This window comes from Manis pentadactyla, chromosome 4 (assembly GCF_030020395.1).
Source record: "Manis pentadactyla isolate mManPen7 chromosome 4, mManPen7.hap1, whole genome shotgun sequence".
Classification (NCBI taxonomy): Eukaryota; Metazoa; Chordata; class Mammalia; order Pholidota; family Manidae; genus Manis; species Manis pentadactyla.
The window spans coordinates 58,463,928-58,486,035 of NC_080022.1; the positions used below are offsets into that span (position 1 = coordinate 58,463,928).

The following is a 22,108-nucleotide window of genomic DNA, read 5'->3' on the forward strand; positions in this document are numbered from 1 at the left end:
ACATAGGCTTGGAAACTTACCTAATAATTCCACTTAATTGTTGGATAATAACTCATGTTTTAATTTTTCAGATTTTGATAAAAGATCATGTAGTGGTGTGATTCTTGGAGTGGGTTGGGATTGTCACCCAGATGTATTTGGAAATACTTTATTTGGAGACAGACTGTTTGGAGACATTTACTTGTGATGATAATCACTGTGCCGAGGAGAGCGCCAGGGGTGTTGCTAACCAGCCTACAGTGTGCAGGGCAGGCCACCCCCACTCAATCCAGTCCAGGAATGATCCATTCCACATGTTAGTAATGCCTAGGGTTATCTAATATTTGGTGTAATATTTTAGTTGTTGGAGATGGGGTTGTTTTTTACTGTGTTGGAATAGTCTAATTGATTTTAGTTTTTTATTTAACCATAGTGAAGATACTCTGTTATGCCATTTGTTTAAAGAAAAGCAAATGCCTAAAAATAAATGCTTTATTGTTGCAGATTGTCTTTTTGAGAAAAAAGAAAAAATGAATGGTTATCCCATTGCCTGTCAATATATTAACTTTGGGTAGCTGAAAATCAGAAGTCTAATTTGGATAAGCTGTATCACTTCAGAATATATAATCTTTAATGTTCTGATTATAAAATGATTACTTGTATCATTTAAGGAGTATATAAAAAAGTTTAAAATTACAGTAAATTCTTAGAAAAACTCCTGAATGGGAATAATCTTCAGATTTGATGATTTCTAAATCCAGATGCCTTTTCTTTTAAATACAGATAAGAAAGAAGAAAAACGAAGGCACTCGAGGTCAAGATCACGTTCTAGGAGGAGGAGGACTCCCTCATCTTCTAGGCACAGGTAAGATTGATTGCTTTTTGATAGTCAGTTGTATCTAAGACAAAGATAATTTCTGTATGTCACATTCTTTAGTTTGCTGCCTGTTAAAGCACTTTAACAAGGAGCTAAATAGGTTAGTAACCACTGCTATTAGCTCACACATGTATAAATGAAGAAAAGGTATGGGCTGAATGGGTGACTGATACTTGAAAACCCAAAAAAATCCAGGGGGCAGAGGAAGGCACTGGAGCTCTAGCACTAAATTGAGTCTGTTCTATGGAAAGAACACGACTTGAAACTTGACTTGCAGTTCTGAGTTTTCACTCAACTCCTGATACTTATAAGTGGAAAGGTTGTCATGCAACCTGCATATTAGCCATCTAATGCATGCATATTTGCGAATGACACCTTCATATTCTGTTTGAGATTGTTCTTTGTATTACTGGATAAACTAATTGACAGTATCAAGCTTTTTATCCTGCCTAGAGTAAGACTCAGTCATTTTGTTCTCTTTGCATATGACATCCCTGTATAAATTTGTAAGGTTCTTCTATATTAGTGGCTCTCAGTCTTGCTGGTGTTGAGGACTGTTTATACTTGTAGAAAATAAGAGAATCCCTGAGAACTTTTGTTTATGTGGATTATAGCTGTCACTGTTGGCCATATTAAAAATTAACTCTTTTGAAGTAATAATAGTTAAACCTATTAGTTCATATTAATGTGTGAAATAAAACTTGCCAAAAAAGTTAGAAAAGTGGCTTTGCTTTACTTCCTTGCAAATTAACATTTAGCTTAACAGAAGACATGTACAGGATTCTGCACTTACTTATTGAAATATATTTTGGTTAGTATATGTAGAATATGTAGCTTCATGCAAATATGTAATTGGAAAAGGGAAAATAATTTATAGTCTTTTCAGATAATTTCCTAAATCTGATAGTCTTTGTTATAGCACCAAAACTTGGTAAGTGATAGTTTCTTAAAAGATAGTTACAGTGTGGAATATAAAATCATAATAATGAACATTTCATATTCTATTACATTAAAACCTATTGATTTCCCTGCACTTTGGATCTTTTTCCCAGACATGCTTTTGTGAAATTACATGGTGGTGGTTTGCAGAATAATTGACTCATTGTGTTAAACAAGTTTTCAAGTATTAACACATTCTGTTATACAGTATTAAAAAAGGACATTTGGTAATACCCCTACAAATTTCATTAGAAAACCCTGTTAAATATTAGGAAGTTATTAAGTTTACAATCGTGGGTTCACATTTTCCAGAACTACCTCTTGAAAGCTTGGATTTTTTCATTGGCAACAAATTTGGTTATTTTCCTTGAAATGATAGGGTTCATTCATTTTTCAGGAATATGTCTGCTAACTGGGTCCAAGTCTGAGCAACCGTAGTTTATCGGTTCTTTCTAGTACAGGTGATCTTCATGGAAAAAGTAGTTAAGCTTGTATACAAGTGTCTTCCTTAAATTTTACTAAACTTTACTAAATATCAGAAGTGATTTATTCATACTTCTATTTCATTGCACAGAATATTTTTCAAGGGACTAGAGTTAATATTACTAGTCAATAATTCAACTTTAATAGTACTCAAGGAACTACATTTAATAAAATTAATACAATTGATCTTTGAACAGTATAAGTTTGAACTGTACTGGTCCACTTATATGCAGATTTTTTTTTCTTTCAAAAATTGGAAAATTTTTTGAGACTTGTAATTTAAAAAAAAATTTATTTTCTCTAGCTTACTTTATTGTAAGAATACAGTATATAATACCTACAGCATACAAAATATATATTAAATGACTTTTTGTTATCCATAAGGCTTCCAGTCAACAGTAGGCCATTACTAGTTACATTTTTATGAAGTCAAAAATTACATGCAGGCTTGAAACTGTGTGGAGGGTTGGTGTCCCTATGTTCAACGTTCAACTGCAATTTTTTTTATTTTGTTTACTGCTTCATCAAAGACATCCTTAGTGCAAATGGCGGTTTGTTTGTTTGTTTTCTTCTACTATAAGTGCAAACTGCAAATGCCAGTGAAGAATACAGTGACTGCTGGGGCAGTTGAGTTGCCATTGCCTTGATTTGTACTAAGATGCCAGCACCTTTACACCACACCATCAAATGTCAACCCATTTGTAGTGAAAAAAGGCAAATAGTGCCTTGTTAGTGTTCTGAAATAATTTCAACCTTAAGGACTATGTGAGATGATGGGCCAGTCATTGTGTTGGACTGCGTCTTGATTCGTTGAGCTGCTGTAATAGAATACCAAAGACTAGGGTAGTTTATAAACAACAGAAATTTATTTCTCAAAGTTTTGGATGCTGGAAAATCCCCAAATCAAACTGCTGGCAAATTTGATGTTTGGTGAGGAGGACCCTCTTCCACATCTATAGTTGGCCGCCTCTTTACTGTACTCCGACATGGTGGAGTGCGTAAGGGACCTGAGATCTGTTTCATAAGAGCATTAATCCTGTTTGTGAAAGCTGCACCCTCATGACCTAATCACTTCCTAAAGGCTCCACCTCAGATACTGTAACATTGGGGACTGGGTTTCACATAAGAATTGAGAGGGACACAAGCAGTCAGTCTATAGCAGAATGTTGCAGGATTGTCCTGTTGGGTAAGTGTATTTTATTCCATCACCCACTTTTCCCCATCCATTTTCATTCTTAAAGATTTCTTTCAAAATCCAAGTCTGGATCATGTCACAACTCTATTAAACCTTGAGAAGTTCCCTGATGCCTTTAATAAGGTGATAAATAAAACCTTAGAATGGCATTCAGGGCTCTTTATTATTGTCTTTCCCAACTTGGCATTTGCCACTCCCCAAAACAGTAACCAACCGTTCTACACAGTAGCACTTGCTAAACATGCCATCTTTCCTTTTTTTGCTTACAGTGTTCCTCTGTCTAATGCTTTTCCCATAACTTAACCTCTACCTGAGTAACTCCTTTTTTGTTGTTCAAGGTGAAGCTAAAATTTTATGTGATGTGTTGGAGCTACTTAAAACCCTCATTTTCCAGTACAGCGCTTTGCATAGCTTAACACTGCAAAACACTTCGAAACAAGAACCTGTATCTATCTTTGCAATATGTCAGATACATACTAGGGTTCTCACATCTTAATTACCTGGACCTGCCCAGTGGGGAATAATAGTGAAATATTTCCTTGAACAAAGTGGTTTTGGACACTTGTAAAGAACACATCATAACAGAGAAAAGACTATATTATGGGCTATAGTATCTTAACACATCCTGTCATGAAAAATGACCATTACTTTGAATAAGATTTTTACTTAGACATAATATGCTAATCTTTATATTCTGATTTTTAAAAGCTCATATAAACTAGTGTGTTTAAGTGGCTCTGTAGTATATTACTCTTGAAAAATAACTATCTTAAGACCCTATAGTAAATAGATTGATACAGTGCCTCTGCTTATTAGATTGCTTAAGCTATTTTATATTTATTAATCAATTTGTTTAGAAAGAAACCTGTAAGAATGTGTTCAATTTTTCTGGTTTTTTTTTGTACACTTACAAAGGTAGTAAAATGTACCTCAGTTTAGCTAAAATGATTGTTGACTTAAATTTTTCTTAAAGCCAGAACCCTTAAAAGATGAATAGTACTTAATTTTAAAAACACCAATTTTTGTTTTCCAGAATTTTTTTTAACTCTTTAAGGAAAGTGATGATACTAATATCTTACAGGGTCAGTATTTCACTCAAAAATATATTATTGGTACCCTTTTATTGAGGTCAGGATCTGTAATTAGTAAATGCTCAAGGGTACAGTGGTGAATAAGGTAAATATAGACCCTTTCCTTGTGGAGCTTACAAGAAAGGTAGGTAAATGAAAATTTCCTAGAATATAGATGTGTTATTGAGAAGGATTGATGTTAGTAAATAGTTCAAATATCAAAAGTAAGGGATGATTAAAATAAAAATTTATTAAATTCATTAAGATGCTACCAATGGGTTTAAAACAACTTTTAGAGAATGAGGCAGCAGAAGCTATATTAGTACACCCGTAAGAGGAAAGGAGGGAGTTAATATTAAATATATGTCCCTGCACTAAGGCACTGAACTAGACTTCATGATTTCATTTAAATGACAGCTCTTTGATGGTGAAGTGCTCTCCCTTTGCTGAAGTAATAGGCTTAAAGAGCTAAATAAAGAATGCTTTCATCTGACTTATAAATGAGACTTGAACCACAAGTCTTTCCCATTTCCAAAATGTCTGTCTTTTGGAACCTTGAGAAAGTGAAAGCAAAAAGTTTACACAGTATTCAGAATGTTTCATATAAAGATGTTGAATGGTCACTAGAAGTTAAATGAAATCCGTGTAAAAGACTGCAGTTTATTTTTAATTATTCTCAAAATAGAAGAGAATGAAATAAGGGAAGGAGGATCATTGACAATAGCAGAAGTTTAATTGCACTTCCTAAGTGCTGGGAGAGAAAGTATGAGATTGAGGATGGAGGGGGAGAGGAGGCACAGAAACATTTTTGCTACACAACAGGAAAGAGATGGTCATGTATAGACAGTGACATGTTGAAGGGAAATGAGGCTAAATTAAAAGAAGCAATTTGAACTGAATTGTATAAATCTACATAAGGCCTGCATTGCAAAGATTCCTCTTAAATTGTAAAAGAAGTAGACTATTACGGAGAACAACATTTAGAAACACATTAAGTAATTTCCATTTATAAAATGGGAATAGTGATGGTACCTACTTTAGAGGCTTATGAGGGCAGACATGAGTTACTATTTATAAAGCATGTAGTAGACATGTATTTGATAATTTAACCTATAGTAGTGAGGAGTCAAGCTCCTAAAATGCTGTATAATCGTGAAAGGTAAATGCAAATGAATCAGGTATTTTCTTCTTTGCAGTATTTTTAAGTTTCGAGTTGTAATTTCAGAGGGCATAGAAGGACTTGACAGGTTGAGCAAAGATAAAAGGTGAAGAATTACAAGTGCTAAAAGTTACTAATTTCTAGGGTGTCAAAGATGCTTTTTTATAAACTCAGTATGTAATGGCAGCAGCCTAGTACGTGGTTAGCCTGTACATCTGAATCTTCTGTCTGATGCTGAGTGATATAACATGCATCACAAACAGAGCTAGTGTGTATTGGCTTCCTTTTACATGATTAGGCGGTCAAGAAGCAGATCAAGAAGGAGGTCACATTCTAAGTCAAGGAGTAGGCGACGATCCAAAAGTCCAAGACGGAGAAGATCTCATTCCAGAGAGAGAGGTAGAAGGTCAAGGAGCACATCAAAAACCAGGTACGATTATTAACATTGGGTGGAAAGACAGATTTTAGAGTCCTAGGAGCCCAAATACTGTGCAGCTTAATGACAAAAGGTGATGATGGGAATATAGGGCTAGACTGGGAAGAAATTATTTAAAGTTTGAGGAGGCTGATTTAAAGTTTGTTTTCTTGTGCTCTTTTGTAAAGTATGGTTTGTGTTTACGGCTGAAGGCCCAGATTCTTAGCTATCTTACTAGATACTCTCTTTAAGGATTTAGTGCTACCTCCTTATATCAAAGAATTTATGGCAGATAGCCATACCTTATTTCATCATATATGTCATCAAGACATTATAAACATTTATTAAGAATTGCTATGTGCCAAACACTAAACCATACTTCAGAGAGTCTCTTATCCTATGATTTGGGACCAGCAGAGAGTTACAAGTAAAGAGTCATTAAAAACAAACATTCCCACCTTGACTTAAATATGCATTCTAGTCTTTCTCATGTAGGGCCATACCCCTTTAAATTAGTATGTCTAGTCTTGAGTACTGCAAAACCAAACCACTGTTTTTTCATTTGAACCACCTTTAAAAGTGGCAAGAGGACTGTTTCTTGAAAAGTGCCCAGATTTTTTTTTTCCATTTGTAATTGCCACACACATATACTTTAACAACCTTTTTTTTTTTTACCAACTGTCCTTTATCTCTTTTTAAAATAGTTTTCTAGAAGCAGCCCTTTATTTTATATTCCTATCCATTTATATATTTATGTGGCAGCTGGGTGCCAACAAAATGTATCTTAGTAAACATATAACTCAGCTGAGAATAGAGGTTTGGGGATAGCTTTGCTTACTGAGTGTTCAGCTTGTAAGGAGGCTTTAGTCAGCATACTTTACAGAGTGACCATTTCTTAATCCATCAGTCAAACAAGTTTGCTTAATGAAACGTCTGTCATACAAAGGGGAAGTAGACATTCTTTCCTTCAAGGAACTTTTACTAGGAAAGAGATGACTGTAATTAAAGAGGAAGGGACATTGTTAGTGATACTAGAAGAGGCTCAATTGAAAAGTGACTCCTGAGAATTCAATTCTCATAGATTTGAATGGACTTGGGGAGTTCGATCCATGGTTTCAGATAGAGAATGTTGTTTACAAAGGTAGCATGAATTCTTGAAAGCAAGTATTTTGGTGTAGGAGGACCAGGAAATGAGGTCAGAAAAATGTAAGGAGACTGATCATACACATATGGCTTTGTTGTTCACACTAAGAGGAGTTTGCACCTGATACAGAGGCAGTAGGAATAGATTGAAAAGTGATGAACAGGGAGTTAATATTTCAAGTTATTACTGTTAACAGTAATCTAGAAATTAGATGATAACGACTTGAATGAGGGGAGAGTAACTGATGGGAGAAGAGTAACCAAAGAAAGGAAGGAGTGAAATAGAGAGTATATTGTGAGGGGATCCCTTTACAATAACAAAAGGAATGCTTTAATCTTCAAAGTATAGAATAGTGAAGATGGGTTTGTACGTGTTTGTGGGCGTAAGGGATTTTTCCCTCAACAGATACATTGATTACCCTTTGTCCAGAGTCTTAGGGAAAATGATGATTTTAAGGGGGAAATGCTATGGGGAATACAAGTAAATCTATAAGAATTTTAAAAAAGATTAGTTAATGGTTGTATCAGTCCATTATGATGGGATATTTTTTGATAGCACTGAATAGCCCATAATATGTAGCAGCAAGAAAAAAGGTAGAAGGTTAACTTGGCTCATGATAGAGGTTCATATAATGGGGTGTGTGATATGATTATTAATTTTGACAGGACATCCATGAAGGAAAGGAATAAAATAAAGAATATAGGGTAAGGGAATCCCTTTAGAAGTTTTGGATACAAAGCCATGGTGAATTAATAATCAGCTGAGAGAAAAGGAGTGTTGAAGAGCCTAGGAACAGTAGGACTTAATTCGTATTTATCACCATACTAAGACACTGGTCAATGTCCTTAATTATTTTCTCACCACATAGTCCACTTTGTTCTAGTAGAAGTTTTATGTGGAATACCAAGAAAATAGTTTTTTTTTAATTACTTCTATAAATTACTTCTATAGAGTTTCTATAAAAGTTTATATAAAATCAGAACAAGATTTTATATTGTATGAATGAAATTAGATCTCATTGTGCTTTTGTTTTGGTATGTAACGCTATGTAAATTTATATTAGCTGGATCATCTAATGTATTCATTTATTAGAGACAAAAAGAAGGAAGACAAAGAAAAAAAACGTTCCAAAACACCACCAAAAAGTTACAGCACAGCCAGACGTTCCAGAAGTGCAAGCAGGTAAGGTTAATTATGAATTCTGGGAATTTGTTTTTCACTTTATTTATAAGAACATCAGTAGGCTTTGAATATTAAACATTTTGCTGTACATGGATACATACTTCGGTATTGAAGTTTTTTTTGAAAGGCAGTTTGTAAAGAATCAAGAAAATTCATGTCTTTTACTTAATATTTTATGGTATAGAGTGATTTGAAATTGAAGAAACATCTGAGTTTCAGTGACTTAAAGTATACTGAATTAATTACATCAAATTCATTTTGTTATATTTAAAATACCTCAAAAGAATTATTTTTCCCATGTTTAGTGATTCATTGATCAATGAGAGGCATTGCAGGTTCTCATTTGTCTGTTCCAAGCTTTACTCCACAGAAAATATATTTTTCACACTTAAAATGGAATTTATATGACACTAAGCTTCCATTTTCTCCCTGTGCCGTTTACACGTTTTGCTGCAATACTTGTTTTCTTGTTTAACTAGTAAGCTCACACTATATACAAAAATTAACTTAAGGTGGATGAAAAATCTAAATGTAAAAGTTAAAGCAAAAAACCTCTTAGAAGAAAATGAAGTAAATCTTCATAACCTTGAATTTGGCAATGGTTTTCTAGATAGATATGACACCAAAAATGTAAACAACAAAAGAAAAATAGATAAATTGGTGATTATCAAAAGTAAAGATAACCCACATACAGGAAAATATTTGCTAGTTGTATATCTGATAAGGGACCCCATGTGGTTCTTCAACACAAAATAGTATTTGAAACTGGGGCTTCATTATTAGAATCCTGCTGTAGGAGTTCCTAGTGCAGTGCTAGCATATACATGGGCTGATGTGTCCGCACTTTTTAGATAATACTGTATTTAAAAGTCTAGTTTGCACATTTGTGGTTCTAGAGAAAGACGACGACGACGAAGCAGGAGTGGCACAAGATCCCCAAAAAAGCCTAGGTCTCCTAAAAGAAAACCGTCTCGCTCACCATCTCCAAGGAGGTAAGACTGTGTTAATCATTTAGATCTGTCCTAATTTTTTCAGAAACCACCAGTTTTCATTTTTAAAACTGTGCTGGAATTTTTCTTCATTTATAGGAATTAAAGTGCTTAAGAATGTACTGATGTATTCCCTTTATGACTTGAAACTGTTTTATAGTAAACATTGTTTAGGATTGGGCATTTTAGACCCATAACTCAGTCTTGTGTATATTACTTGCCCACAGTTTATATCCAGTGTTTCGAAATTGGATCTTTGCTATCCTCTTTATACCGTGTGAACTTGGATCTAAACAAGTTTAAACTTGTTGCTAAACTTAAGAGTAAAACTTCTTGAATGGTTGCTTTAAAATATCTCTTCTTGAGAATATTTTACTGTTATCCTAGACATAAAAAGGAGAAAAAGAAAGATAAAGACAAAGAAAGAAGCAGAGATGAAAGAGAGCGCTCAACAAGCAAGAAGAAAAAAAGTAAAGATAAGGAAAAAGATCGGGAAAGAAAATCAGAGAGTGATAAAGATGTAAAAGTATGTTTACAAACTAATGTACTTTGGTATTTTGGGTGGTGCTGGTACTTTTAAGAAGTGATTTTTCTGTGAAGTTTACTTTTATTATTATTCTCGGCAAAGCAGGTTACACGGGATTATGATGAAGAGGAGCAGGGGTATGACAGCGAGAAAGAGAAAAAAGAGGAGAAAAAAATGACAGAACCAGGTTCCCCTAAAACAAAAGAATGTTCTGTGGAAAAGGGAACTGGTGATTCGCTGAGAGAGTCCAAAGTGAATGGGGATGATCATCATGAAGAGGACATGGACATGAGTGACTGACCTGCCTCCCGGAGAGTCCCGCTGTACACATGCATCAGTGTCATTCCTGTGTGGGGTTTCTTCATGCTGTATTTGTTCATCTCGCACCTAGATGTATACAGCTCTAAGTTATAAATGGTTATACAGCTCCTGATACTGATATTAGTTATCACATCCGAAAGCTTTTACAAAATGATACATGGGTAACCAGTTCTTGACCTGGTGAAATCTGATTGTGTAACCAAGCAGTTTTACTATTCTGGTACTGCCTCATAACAAAAATGAAAAGCTGCATGCATCTACAGCAGGCATGGATTGTTTTATGTTGTATGATCTCCTTTCTTAAGTAAGTTCACTTACAAGTATTTCTAGAATTTGATTCATTGCCGTAATAGAGCCATGTAGGGAATGCACTGATTGCATGTTAATTGTGGCAGGAATATATTAAATGTCATTAAAATCCTCCAACATGATGAATCCACTTATGGTCCTGTTTGTTGACATGACAAATTAACATTCTTGTAGTTAATCTGGAAACGAGCATTTGAAATAGATAATCCTTAAGCCTTGTGGCTAAATTTTTGTGGCTTTTGTTTAACTTTGAAAGGTTACATGTGCACTAACCTTTTTTGATGGGTAATTAGGCTTTAATTACAGAAACAAGATTTCAAATGAAACTTCCTTTGGCTGTGAGTAAATAGCATATTTTGAATTAGAGTTGTATACTTTTCATAAGGTGTTTGGGAATTTTTTTTTCCTGAAATAATTTATTCCACATCTACATCAGTGAAATCTACCTGCCTGAGTCCACCTGTAAACAAAAAGTTTTCTCGTCCCAATTTTCAATTTTACACTTGTTCATTAGTTTGTTTTAATCTCACTGTTAGAAAAAAAGGGTAGTGCATTTTAAATTGACCTTCATATGCTTTTAAGTAAGACAAATCTACTTGATAATGTACTTTTTATTTGATCTCAAGTTGTATGAAACCAATAAATTTGTGTTACTGTTAACTGCAATAGTGATCTTATGCACACAGTGATTCCATGTTAAATGCAAAGTAGTTAGACAACTGTTTTCTTAGTTACAGGAGTTTCAAGCTTCACTTTTGTGCTGTAAAAACAAAAGTAGGCTAGTCTGTGCCATGTTGATGTACAGTTTCTGAAATTGTTTTACAAGACTTTGATAATAAAAAGCTTAAACTTATGTCATGTTCCTGTAAAACTATTTGTATTTATTTACACTGTTGAATGTATGACATTTACCTCATTTTACAAATCAAGTTCTCTTTTCAGTCCACATATTTAAATATAATAATAAGATGAAATCCATCATTGCAGTGGTTGTCACCAGATTTGTCAAAGTTGTTTTGACTTCTATCTAAAACTGTAATTTCATTTTTCATTTTGAGTAGAAACTGGGTTGAGCAAAGCAACAATCTTAGAGGATACACATATAGTCCTATCTATAAATAGTAAATTTATATTTTCGGTGAAATAAAATATTTGCCTTTTCTGGAGTAGTATAGAAACTGTCCACAGTTTGTATTTACTGTACAATACTAAATTGTATAATTCATTTATGAAATGAGTATAGTGTTTGAATGACTAGGATTAAGGGAAATTTAAGAGTTGGGATTGTAGCTTTTATCCAAGTTTTAACTTTTTTTAACTTTTAAAATTGAAATGCCATATAGAAAAACAGCATTGTTTTTATAGTTTGTAGTAATTTTTTAAAGATTTTATCAAAAGGAATGTCTATAGATAGTAAGAAGTTCTAATAACACTGATAATCACAGCATTTTTAAAGTTAAACACAAATACCATTTGCTTAAATTTACAGACTCTTAGTAAATAAAGGTTAAGGCAAATGACATTGCAATTTTTGTAAGTCCAAAACAAGTAAAATTTTGTCAGTTTCACATGGATAAACTATTCAAAGTCTACTCCCTCACAATCTCTGAATACAGATATATACTGACTTCAAAAGGGGTTGAACTTTTGGCTCAAATAGCATCACAGACTTCAGATGCTACAGTGAAGGGTATCCATACTTGTTATTTTTCAGTGAACATTTTTTGCAGAAAGGGTACTGCAGCATAAGTTTTAACACAGTTAAATTGCAATCAAGCAAACACTGCCTCCACACTGAGTTTTTTTCTGTATTTGGTAGTAAAAAATGATTAAAAAATAAAAGTGGTTTTTATTAGAAAAATGTTTGTCCTATTTGCTTAAGTTATTCAGGAGTAAATGGAGTGGCTGCATAAGAGTCTAGTCTAGTCATGAATGTTGGTTTCATTTACAGGTGGGAGACATGTTTCTCACCATTTTCCTGTCTGTAAAATGGGAGTGATAATTACCTTGCAATGTAGTTGGTAGTTAGGAAAAGTGTAGCCCTGTTTGGGTCAGTAAGTGGTACTGCTATTTGATTATGGAGCTCTTCAAAACTACACAGTAGTTTGGGGTAATGTTTTAGCAAAAGCACCTGTGCAGATAAGGCTTTAAGAAGGCACTATTGCCCTTTTATGTTTTTGTGTACATGAGTTTTGGATAATAAGCTTCCTAGTAGTGATTGTAAACAAGTGGGAGATAGAAAAATGTTAGATATTTAACAAAGAAAAAAAATCTAATTTGACTTTATAGTTCCATCTTAACACTAATGGTTCTGGTGCGGGTATCATAGTCTGCACAAGCCAACATTTCCTCTAGCAAAACAATACCATTTTCTTCAGTTGGGCACCAGATTAAGTGTTTAGGGTCCATGCTGTTTTAAGATGGATAGATATTTTTTAAACTAGAATGGAGGTTCTGATTCTCATATCAAATGTAGCTAGTGTATTTCATCCCTGGGCTAAAATACTTCTCTAATCAAGTAAATGTAGCTGTGTTTAGTTTAATATTGATGTAACAAATGCTACTGGTCCTTTCAGGAGCATCCAGGATACACCTATTATTAAGGCTTTTTTAGCAGAAGTAAGTTTTCTAAATGAGACTAATTCCAGAGTTGTAGATTCTTGAGTCTTGTTTTACTCAGTTTTTAGTTGCAATACTAATTTTATAATCTCAAAGTATATGTGAAATTAGATGTTTAGCAAAATAATTCATGTGTGAATCATACTGTTTACCAGTGGGGATATTCTCAAGAATATATTTAAAGAGTATGTGTTACTAGCAACCTAAGACAATTCACAGAGAAAGGATCTGATACAATTTAAGATTTTTTTAAATGATGTCCCAAGAAAAATCACTGGAATTGACATGTTAACATTCTTTAACAATCTCACTTTGCAAAGGTGATTTTCCCAGGACATTGTCACTAAAAATTCATATGTTTCTTTTTTTAAAAGCTAGCTAGAGAAGGACCCAAGATAGCCACATGAGTAGGGCAGCGGAAATCTCGCAAAACTACATATATTTTTGAAAATACAACAAGTACAACTATTCCTAAAAGAGACCAATGGATACAGTACAACAGCCAGGCCACATCTACATCTGCGAGAACTCAGCATCACACAAAGGGGGTAAGATACAAACCACGACCCGGTGGGAACTGAGCGCCCACCCCTACCCCAGCTTCCCGGTGGGAAGAAAGTCGGAGTGAAAACCCAGAACAGCTAAACAAACAGCTCTAGTAATCCACACCAGGAGTGCAGACACATGGTGTATGGTGTGCTGGATATTAGAGAAATGGAAAAGCAAAACCTGAGAGTGGGTCCCCTGCAAACGGATCCCCTGGGACAAAAGAAAAGCGAGTGCTTTTTGAAAGTCTTAAAGGTACAGGGACCTTACAGCTGGATGAAATCATCCCGGCACACTCAGCCCAGCAGCTGGGAATCCCGGGGAACTCAAGGCGACCTAAACACTGGGGGGTAGCGCAGCTCTGAAGCCCCTCATGGCAATAAGCAGCCTGCCAGTCCTGCCAGCTGGCACAGACCCCGACACACTGGCCCAGTAGCGGGAGAGTGGCCGCGAGCACCAGAGGGGAGTGGCCAAGGGGCCCGGGAGCAGTGTGTGCAAGCCAGCAGTGGCAGAGGCTCAGCAGCTCCGGAGCAGCCCACGCAAGCCTGCTGCAGCAGCAGAGTGGCCCGGGAGGAGCCATGCCCCCAGCAGCCGCCCAGAATCTCCTCCTGGCGCACAGCTGCTGGTCCAGACCCAACGGCTGTCACCAGTGCGCAGCTGCCCGGCAGGGGCGCCTCTCTCTCAGGACACCCGGCGCACCTGCCACTCCCTGAGGGCTCTGTGCTACCCTGATGGAGACCCTGCCCACAGCAGCTTAGGGGATTAACCTGGAGGCTGCACCAGGAGTGTGGGTAACAGACACAGGCAGCAGAGAAGGGCAAGGTGACCAGCAAGCAGGAAAGGACTTTGTTCTCCCAGCTGACACATGCTACCTGCCTACAGCCACCGCTATCACCATGCAAAGGCAGAACAATTTGGTCCAGGCCGGAATTACCCAGACAACCCCTGAGAGAGGGCCTGGAGAGATAGACTTAACCAATTTCCCCAAAAAAGAATTCAAAATAAAGGTCTTAACCATGCTGATGGAGCTGCAGATAAATATGCAGGAGTTAAAAGAGCAAGAGGGAGAATACAGAAATAAAACAATCTGGAAGGATTTAAGAGCAAACTGGATGAGGTGAAAGAGGCCATAATTGGAATAGAAATCAGAGAACAGGAATACAGAGAAGCTGAGGCAGAGAGAGATAAAAGGATCTCCAAGAATGAAAGAATATTAAGAGAACTGTGTGACCAATCCAAATGGAACAATATTTGCATTATAGGAGTAACAGAAGAAGAAGAGGGAGAAAAAGGGATAGAAAGTGTATTTGAAGAAATAATTGCTGAAAACGTCCCCAAACTGGGGGAGGAAATAGTCTCTCAGACCATGGAGGCCCACAGAACTCCCAACACAAGGGACCCAAGGAGGACAACACCAAGACATATAATAATTAAAATGGCAAAGATCAAAGACAAGGACAGAGTATTAAAGGCAGCTGGAGACAGAAAAAGGTCACCTACAAAGGAAAACCCATTAGGCTATCATAAGACTTCTCAACAGAAACCTTATAGGCCAGAAGAGAATGGCATGATATATTTAATGCAATGAAACAGACGGGCCTTGAACCAAGAATACTGTATCCAGCATGACTATCATTTAAATATGAGGGAGGGATTAAACAATTCCCAGACAAGCAAAAGTAGAGGGAATTTGCCTCCCACAAACAACTTCTACAGGGTATTTTAGAGGGACTGCTCTAGATGGGAGCACTCCTAAGGCTAAATAGATGTCACCAGAGAAAACAAAATCACAGCAAAGAAAGCAGACCAACCAAATACTAAAGGCAAAAAATAAAATCAACTACTCACAAAAGCAGTCAAAGGAAACACAAAAGAACAAAAAATAAAACACCTAACATATAAAGAGTGGAGGAGAAGGAATAAGAAGGGAGAGAAATAATCATCAGACTGTGTTTATAATAGCTCAATAAGTGAGTTAAGTTAGACAGATATTAAAGAAGCTAACCTTGAACCTTTGGTAACCACAAATCTAAAGCCTGCAATGGAAATAAGTACATATCTTTCGATAATCACCCTAAATATAAATGTACTGAATCCACCAATCAAAAGACACAGAGTAAAAGAATGTATAAAAAAAGCAAGACCCATCTATATGCTGCTTACAAGAGACTCATGTCAAACCCAAAGACATACACAGACTAAAAGTCAAGGGATGGGAAAAGATATTTCATGCAAACAATAGGGAGAAAAATGCAGGTGTAGCACTACTGGTATCAGACAAAATAGACTTCAAAACAAAGAAAGTAGCAAGAGACAAAGAAGGACATTACATAATGATAAAGGGGTCAGCCCACCAAGAGGATATAACCAGTATAAATATATATGCACCCAATACAGGAGCACCAACATATGTGAAACAAATACCAGCAGAATTAGAGGAAATAGAATGCAATGCATTCGTTCTTGGAGACTCCAACACACCACTCACTCCAAAGGACAGATCAACCAGAGAGAAAATAAGTAAGGACACAGAGGCACTGAACAACACACTAGAACAGATGGACTTAACAGACATCTTCAGAATTCTACACCCAAAAGCAGCAGGACACACATTCTTCTCAAGTTCACATGGAACATTCTCCAGAATAGACCACATACTAGGCCACAAAAAGAGCCTCAGTAAATTTTAAAATTTGAAATTCTACCAACCAACGTCTGAGACGACAAAGGCATAAAACTAGAAATAAATTGTACAAAGAAAACAAAAAGGCTCTCAAACACATGGAGGTTTAACAACATCCTTCTAAATAATCAATGGATCAATGACCAAATTAAAACAGACATCAAGCAATAGACGGAGACAAATGACACCAACAGCATAAAGCCTCAACTTCTGTGGGATGTAGCAAAAGCAGTTCTAAGAGGAAAGTATATAGCAATCCAGGGCTATCTAAAGAAGGAAGAACATGCCCAAATGAATAGTCTAAAGTCATAGTTATTGAAACTGGTAAAAGAAGAACAAAAGAGGCCCAAAGTCAGCAGAAGGAAGGACATAATAAAGATCACAGAAGAAATAAATAAAATGGAGAACAATGAAATAATAGAAAAAAATCAATGAAACCAAGAGCCAGTTCTTTGAAAAAATAAATAAAATAGATAAACTCCTAGCCAGACTTACTAAGAGAAAAAGAGAATCTACACACATAAACAGAAGCAGAAATGAGAAAGGAAAAATCACGACATACCCCACAGAAATTCAAAAAATTATTAGAGAATACTATGAAAATCTATATGCTAACAAGCTGCAAAACCTAGAAGAAACGGACAACTTCTTAGAAAAATACAACCTTCCAAGACTGACCAAGGAAGAAACAGAAAATCTAAACAGACCAATTACCAGCAAAGAAATTCAATCAGTAATCAAAAAACTGCCCAAGATTAAAACCCCTGGACCAAATGGATTCACCACTGAATTTTATTAGACATTTAGAGAAGACATAATACCCACTCTCCTTAAAGTTTTCCAAAAAATAGAAGAGGAGGGAGTATTTACAAACTCATTCTATGAAGCCAGCATCACTCTAATATCAAAAGAAGTTAAGGACCCCATGAAAAAAAATTACAGACCAATATCCCTGAGGAACATAGATGCAAAAATACTCAACAAAATAATAGCAAACGGAACTCAAAAATACATCAAGAGAATCATACACCATGACCAAGTGTGATTCATCCCAGGGATGCAAGGATGGTACAACATTCGAAAATCGATCAATATCATCCACCACATCAACAAAAAGGACAGAAACCACACGATCATTTCCATAGATGCTGAAAAAGCATTTCACAAAATTCAACATCCATTGATGATAAAAACTCTCAACAAAATGGGTATAGAGGGCACGTACCTCAACATAATAAAGGCCGTATATGACCAACCCACAGCCAACATCATACTTAACAGCAAGAAGCTGAAAGCTTTGCCTCTAAGATCGGGAACAAGACAGGGATACCCACTCTCCCCACTGTTATTCAACATAGTACTGGAGGTCCTAGCCACGGCAGTTAGACAAAACAAAGGGAAGGCATCCAGATTGGTAAAGAGGAAGTCAAACTATCACTATTTGCAGATGACATGATATTGTACATAAAAAACCCTAAAGACTCCATTCCAAAAGTACTAGAACTAATATTGGAATTCAGCAAAGTTGCAGGATACAAAATTAATACACAGAAATCTGTTGGATTCCTATACACTAATGATGACTTAACAGAATGAGAAATCACAAACACAATCCCATTCACAATTGCATCAAAAAGAATAAAATACCTAGGAATAAACCTAACCAAGGAAGTGAAAGACCTATACCCCCAAAACTACAAGACACTCTTAAGAGAAATTAAAGAGGTCACTAACAAATGGAAACTCATCCCATGCTCTTGGCTAGGAAGAATTAATATTGTCAAAATGGCCATCCTGCCTAAAGCAATCTTCAGATTTAATGCAATGGTTATCAAAATACCAACAACATTCTTCAACGAACTGGATCAAATAGTTTTAAAATTCATATGGAAGCACAAAAGACCCCAAATAACCAAAGCAATCCTGAGGAGGAAGAATAAAGCAGGGGGCATCTCACTTCCCAACTTCAAGCTCTACTACAAAGCCACAGTAATCAAGACAATTTGGTACTAGCATAAGAACAGACCCACAGACCAGTGGAACAGAATAGAGAGCCCAGGTATTAAAACAAACATATATGGTCAATTAATATATGATAAAGGAGCCATGGACACACAATGGGGAAATGACAGCCTTTTCAACAGCTGGTGTTGGCAAAACTGGACAGCTACATGTAAGAGAATGAAACTGGATCGTTGTCTTACCCCATACACAAAAGTAAATTTGAAATGGATCAAAGACCTGAATGTAAGTCATGAAACCATAAAACTCTTAGAACAACATAGGCAAAAATCTCTTGGACATAAACATGAGTGACTGATTCAAGAAACATGGGTTCTTCATGAACACATATCTCCGGGCAAGGGAAACAAAAGCAGAAATGAACAAGTGAGACGATATCAAGCTGAAAAGCTGTAGAGCAAAGGACACCATCAATAGAACAAAAGGCATCCTACAGTATGGGAGAATATATTCATAAATGACAGATCCAATAAAGGGTTGACATCCAAAACATATAAAGAGCTCACGCACCTCAACAAACAAAAAGCAAATAATCCAATTAAAAAATGGGCAGAGGAGCTGAACAGACGAAATTCAGATGGCCAACAGACACATGAAAAGATGTTCCACATCATTAGTCATCAGATAAATGCAAACTAAAACCACAATGAGATATCACCTCCACCAGTAAGGATGGCTACCATCCAAAAGACAAAGAACAACAAATATTGGCAAGGTTGTGGAGAAAGGGGAACCCTCCTACACTGCTGGTGGGAATGTAAACTAGTTGAGCCATTGTAGAAAGCAGTATGGAGGTTCCTCAAAAAGCTCAAAATAGAAATACCATTTGATCCAGGAATTCCACTTCTAGGAATTTACCCTAAGAATGCAGCAGCCCAGTTTGAAAAAGATAGATGCATCCCTATGTTTATCGCAGCACTATTTACAAGAGCCAAGAAATGGAAGCAACCTAAGTGTCCATCAGTAGATGAATGGATAAAGAAGGCGTGTTACATATACACAATGTAATATTATTCAGCCATAAGAAGAAAACAAATCCTACCATTTGCAACAACATGGATGGAGCTAGGGGGTATTATGCTCAGTGAAATAAGCCAGACAGAGAAAGACAAATACCAAATGGTTTCACTCATTTGTGGAGTATAAGAACAAATAATAAACTGAAGGAACAAAACAACGGCAGAAACACAGAACCCAAGAATGGACTAACAGTTACTGAAGGGAAAGGGACTGGGGAGGATGGGTGGTAAGGGAGGGAAAAAGCAGGGGGAAAGAAAGGTGGCATTACGAATAGCATGTATAATGTGGGGGGGGCGGGCAGGGAGGGCTGTGCAACACAGAGAAGACAGTGATTCTACAGCATCTGACTATGCTGATGGACAGTGATTGTAATGGGGTTTTTGGGAGGCACTTGGTGATGGGAGAGTCTAGTAAACATTATGTTCCTCATGTAATTGTAGATTAATTATACCAAAAAAAAAGTAGCTAGAGTATAATTTATAAGAGGGTACATTGAAGATCTAAGGTCACAAAATACTGAATGTTCCAAATGTATTACTGTGCAGTTAACCTCAAAATCTAATTTTATCGATGCACTGAATGTAAAACCTGCCTTTTTTCATTCACCATGAACAGTTAACAAAAGTGAAAATGTATTTACTGAGGTACCATATTTTGGAGGAATAACAATGTGTAGATTAAGAATTTTTCTTATCAAGAGTTCAAAGAAGCAGAACCACTAGAAAAGATACTCATTAAAGGGATTTGGACTTTGTGGTGGGAGCTAGTGAAGTAGTCTCAAAGCTGTTAGCGGTCTGCATTCATACTGCAGACTGAAGCCCATGGGCAGTTGGGAAGAGAAGATGGATAGTTGGAGAGTAAGTTGGGACCACAAACACGAGCTGGAACCTGTAAGGTTCGTCTGAAACTGGTATCAGGTTGTGTTGTTTTTGACCTTAGTGGCATGGGTGTCCTACAGATGCCAGATCCCTTTGTCATAAAATTACACAGCTGGCCCACAAGTCTGAGAAGCTGAAGGTGGATACAAGGGCAGGTGAAGTAATTGCAGCCCCAGCTGCTGCCTCACCCCAAAAGGGCCAGCAGGGAAGCCAGTGTGTATGAACTACAAATTTTTTGCTGCATTTGTGCCCTCCAGAACTCCTACACCACCCATATTCATTATTTGAAACATCCCAGCCAGTTACTGTCAGCCTATTTTAGTGACCGAGACTTCTATGGAGGGTAAAGGTAAATAAGTGGTGGTTTTTATTATTTCGTTTTTATGTTACATGAAGGTTCTACTTTAGTCGTTCTTCACCAGCAAAACATGATCAAATTAAGAAATGACTGTGAAGTACCTTTAACACCCTTAGGAGAGTTTGCTCTGGTATTTGTAGGTGCTACATCAAACGTGGAGTTGTAATTCTAGGTACTGTAGGCTCTATTACAGCTACAAGTACTATTCTAAAATGAGCTATAACAATTTTAAAAGTTCATCTCTAGGTAGTACTATAAGGGTAGTCTTGTGACCTTAAAAATGTGATGATGTTTGAGATGACATTTTTAGACGACAATCTAACATACTATTGCCCCAGATTTCTGACAAAATAGTTGGCAAAAGTAGCTTTTGATAATTTATAGGATGCAAGTGATGAGCTTTTCCCCAGTTAAGCTTTGTAGTCTTTACAAGTGATTTAATACCTCCCGTCCATTTACTCTGGAAGAACTTTCACTATCAGTTGTCTGAAAGTTTCCATAGTTTCCAAACATAGCAACTTTGGTAGGATGCATTTTGTTAATTTTGGGAAATACGGTTAAGATACCTTTGCTTGAGTTAACAGCAGAGGCATATTGTATCCCATATTAAGCAATAGTTTTCAATTTTAAAGGCTACCAGCAGGGCTTCAAATTCACCAATTTTTTTACTATGACTTTTCCTCAACCATGTTGTTCATGTGAGTAAAAAGGTAGCTAAAGGAAGCACCACCTTATTGAGTATTTTCTGAAAAGATTTACTCAGCTTTTCTGTGGCCTCAAAACAGTATTTATGTGCTGTGGACTTAGTGGAAACTAACAAGTTTTGCTAAACAATCATTATTCATCACTTTCCCCTAAAGTATGATAAATGGTACATGAATAACAATATGAAAATTGTGATTAGTGTGAATGGGGCTCAATACCAGTTCTAAGCAAGAGAAAGGAACTTGTTTTTCAGCTTCTGTTGGCTATCAGCTTCTCTAAAATGTGTTAATTTCCAGACTATCACATGTACCTATATTCACAATAATCACAGCATATGCTTTCTTTATGCTCCTTATGAAGTTTGACAATTCTCTCTGTATGAATGTCTACAGAGGAAAACTGTCTCTAGAGAATAATTTTCTTGAAGGTAACCGTATCTTTCAATACTATCCTAACAGCAGCAGTACTGAGCTAGACTTCTAAATGGCCATTTAAGGTGACCACTGCATAGTAGTCTCCCAAGTTTAAACAGGTTCTTAAATCACAAATGGGAGGCATACAGAATTTTATGGATCTACATTACAAATGTAGATTTTTGTGTGAGGTTATCAGAATATATGGTACTTTCATCTACTTACTTGAAACACAATATATATTATATAGCTTCATTAACTGAATTAAAAGGCACA

At 36.2% G+C, this 22,108-nt stretch overlaps 1 protein-coding gene across 6 annotated transcripts in view; it reads left to right on the top strand.

The window, feature by feature from the left end:
* SRSF11 (serine and arginine rich splicing factor 11) overlaps nt 1-11,441 on the top strand; it is a 46,043-nt gene extending 34,602 nt beyond the window's left edge. For 3 of the 6 annotated variants that reach the window (XM_036890168.2, XM_036890169.2, XM_036890174.2), the window contains 6 exons: nt 763-844; nt 6,001-6,132; nt 8,354-8,443; nt 9,319-9,435; nt 9,820-9,958; nt 10,061-11,441. In XM_036890168.2, coding sequence (XP_036746063.1) covers nt 763-844; nt 6,001-6,132; nt 8,354-8,443; nt 9,319-9,435; nt 9,820-9,958; nt 10,061-10,258 — 758 coding nt within the window. In that variant the 3' untranslated portion in view covers nt 10,259-11,441. The remainder of the gene's footprint in view (nt 1-762; nt 845-6,000; nt 6,133-8,353; nt 8,444-9,318; nt 9,436-9,819; nt 9,959-10,060) is intronic. The other 3 variants (XM_036890170.2, XM_036890172.2, XM_036890171.2) reach the window with 3 other exon arrangements.
* The last annotated feature ends 10,667 nt before the right edge of the window (nt 11,442-22,108 follow it).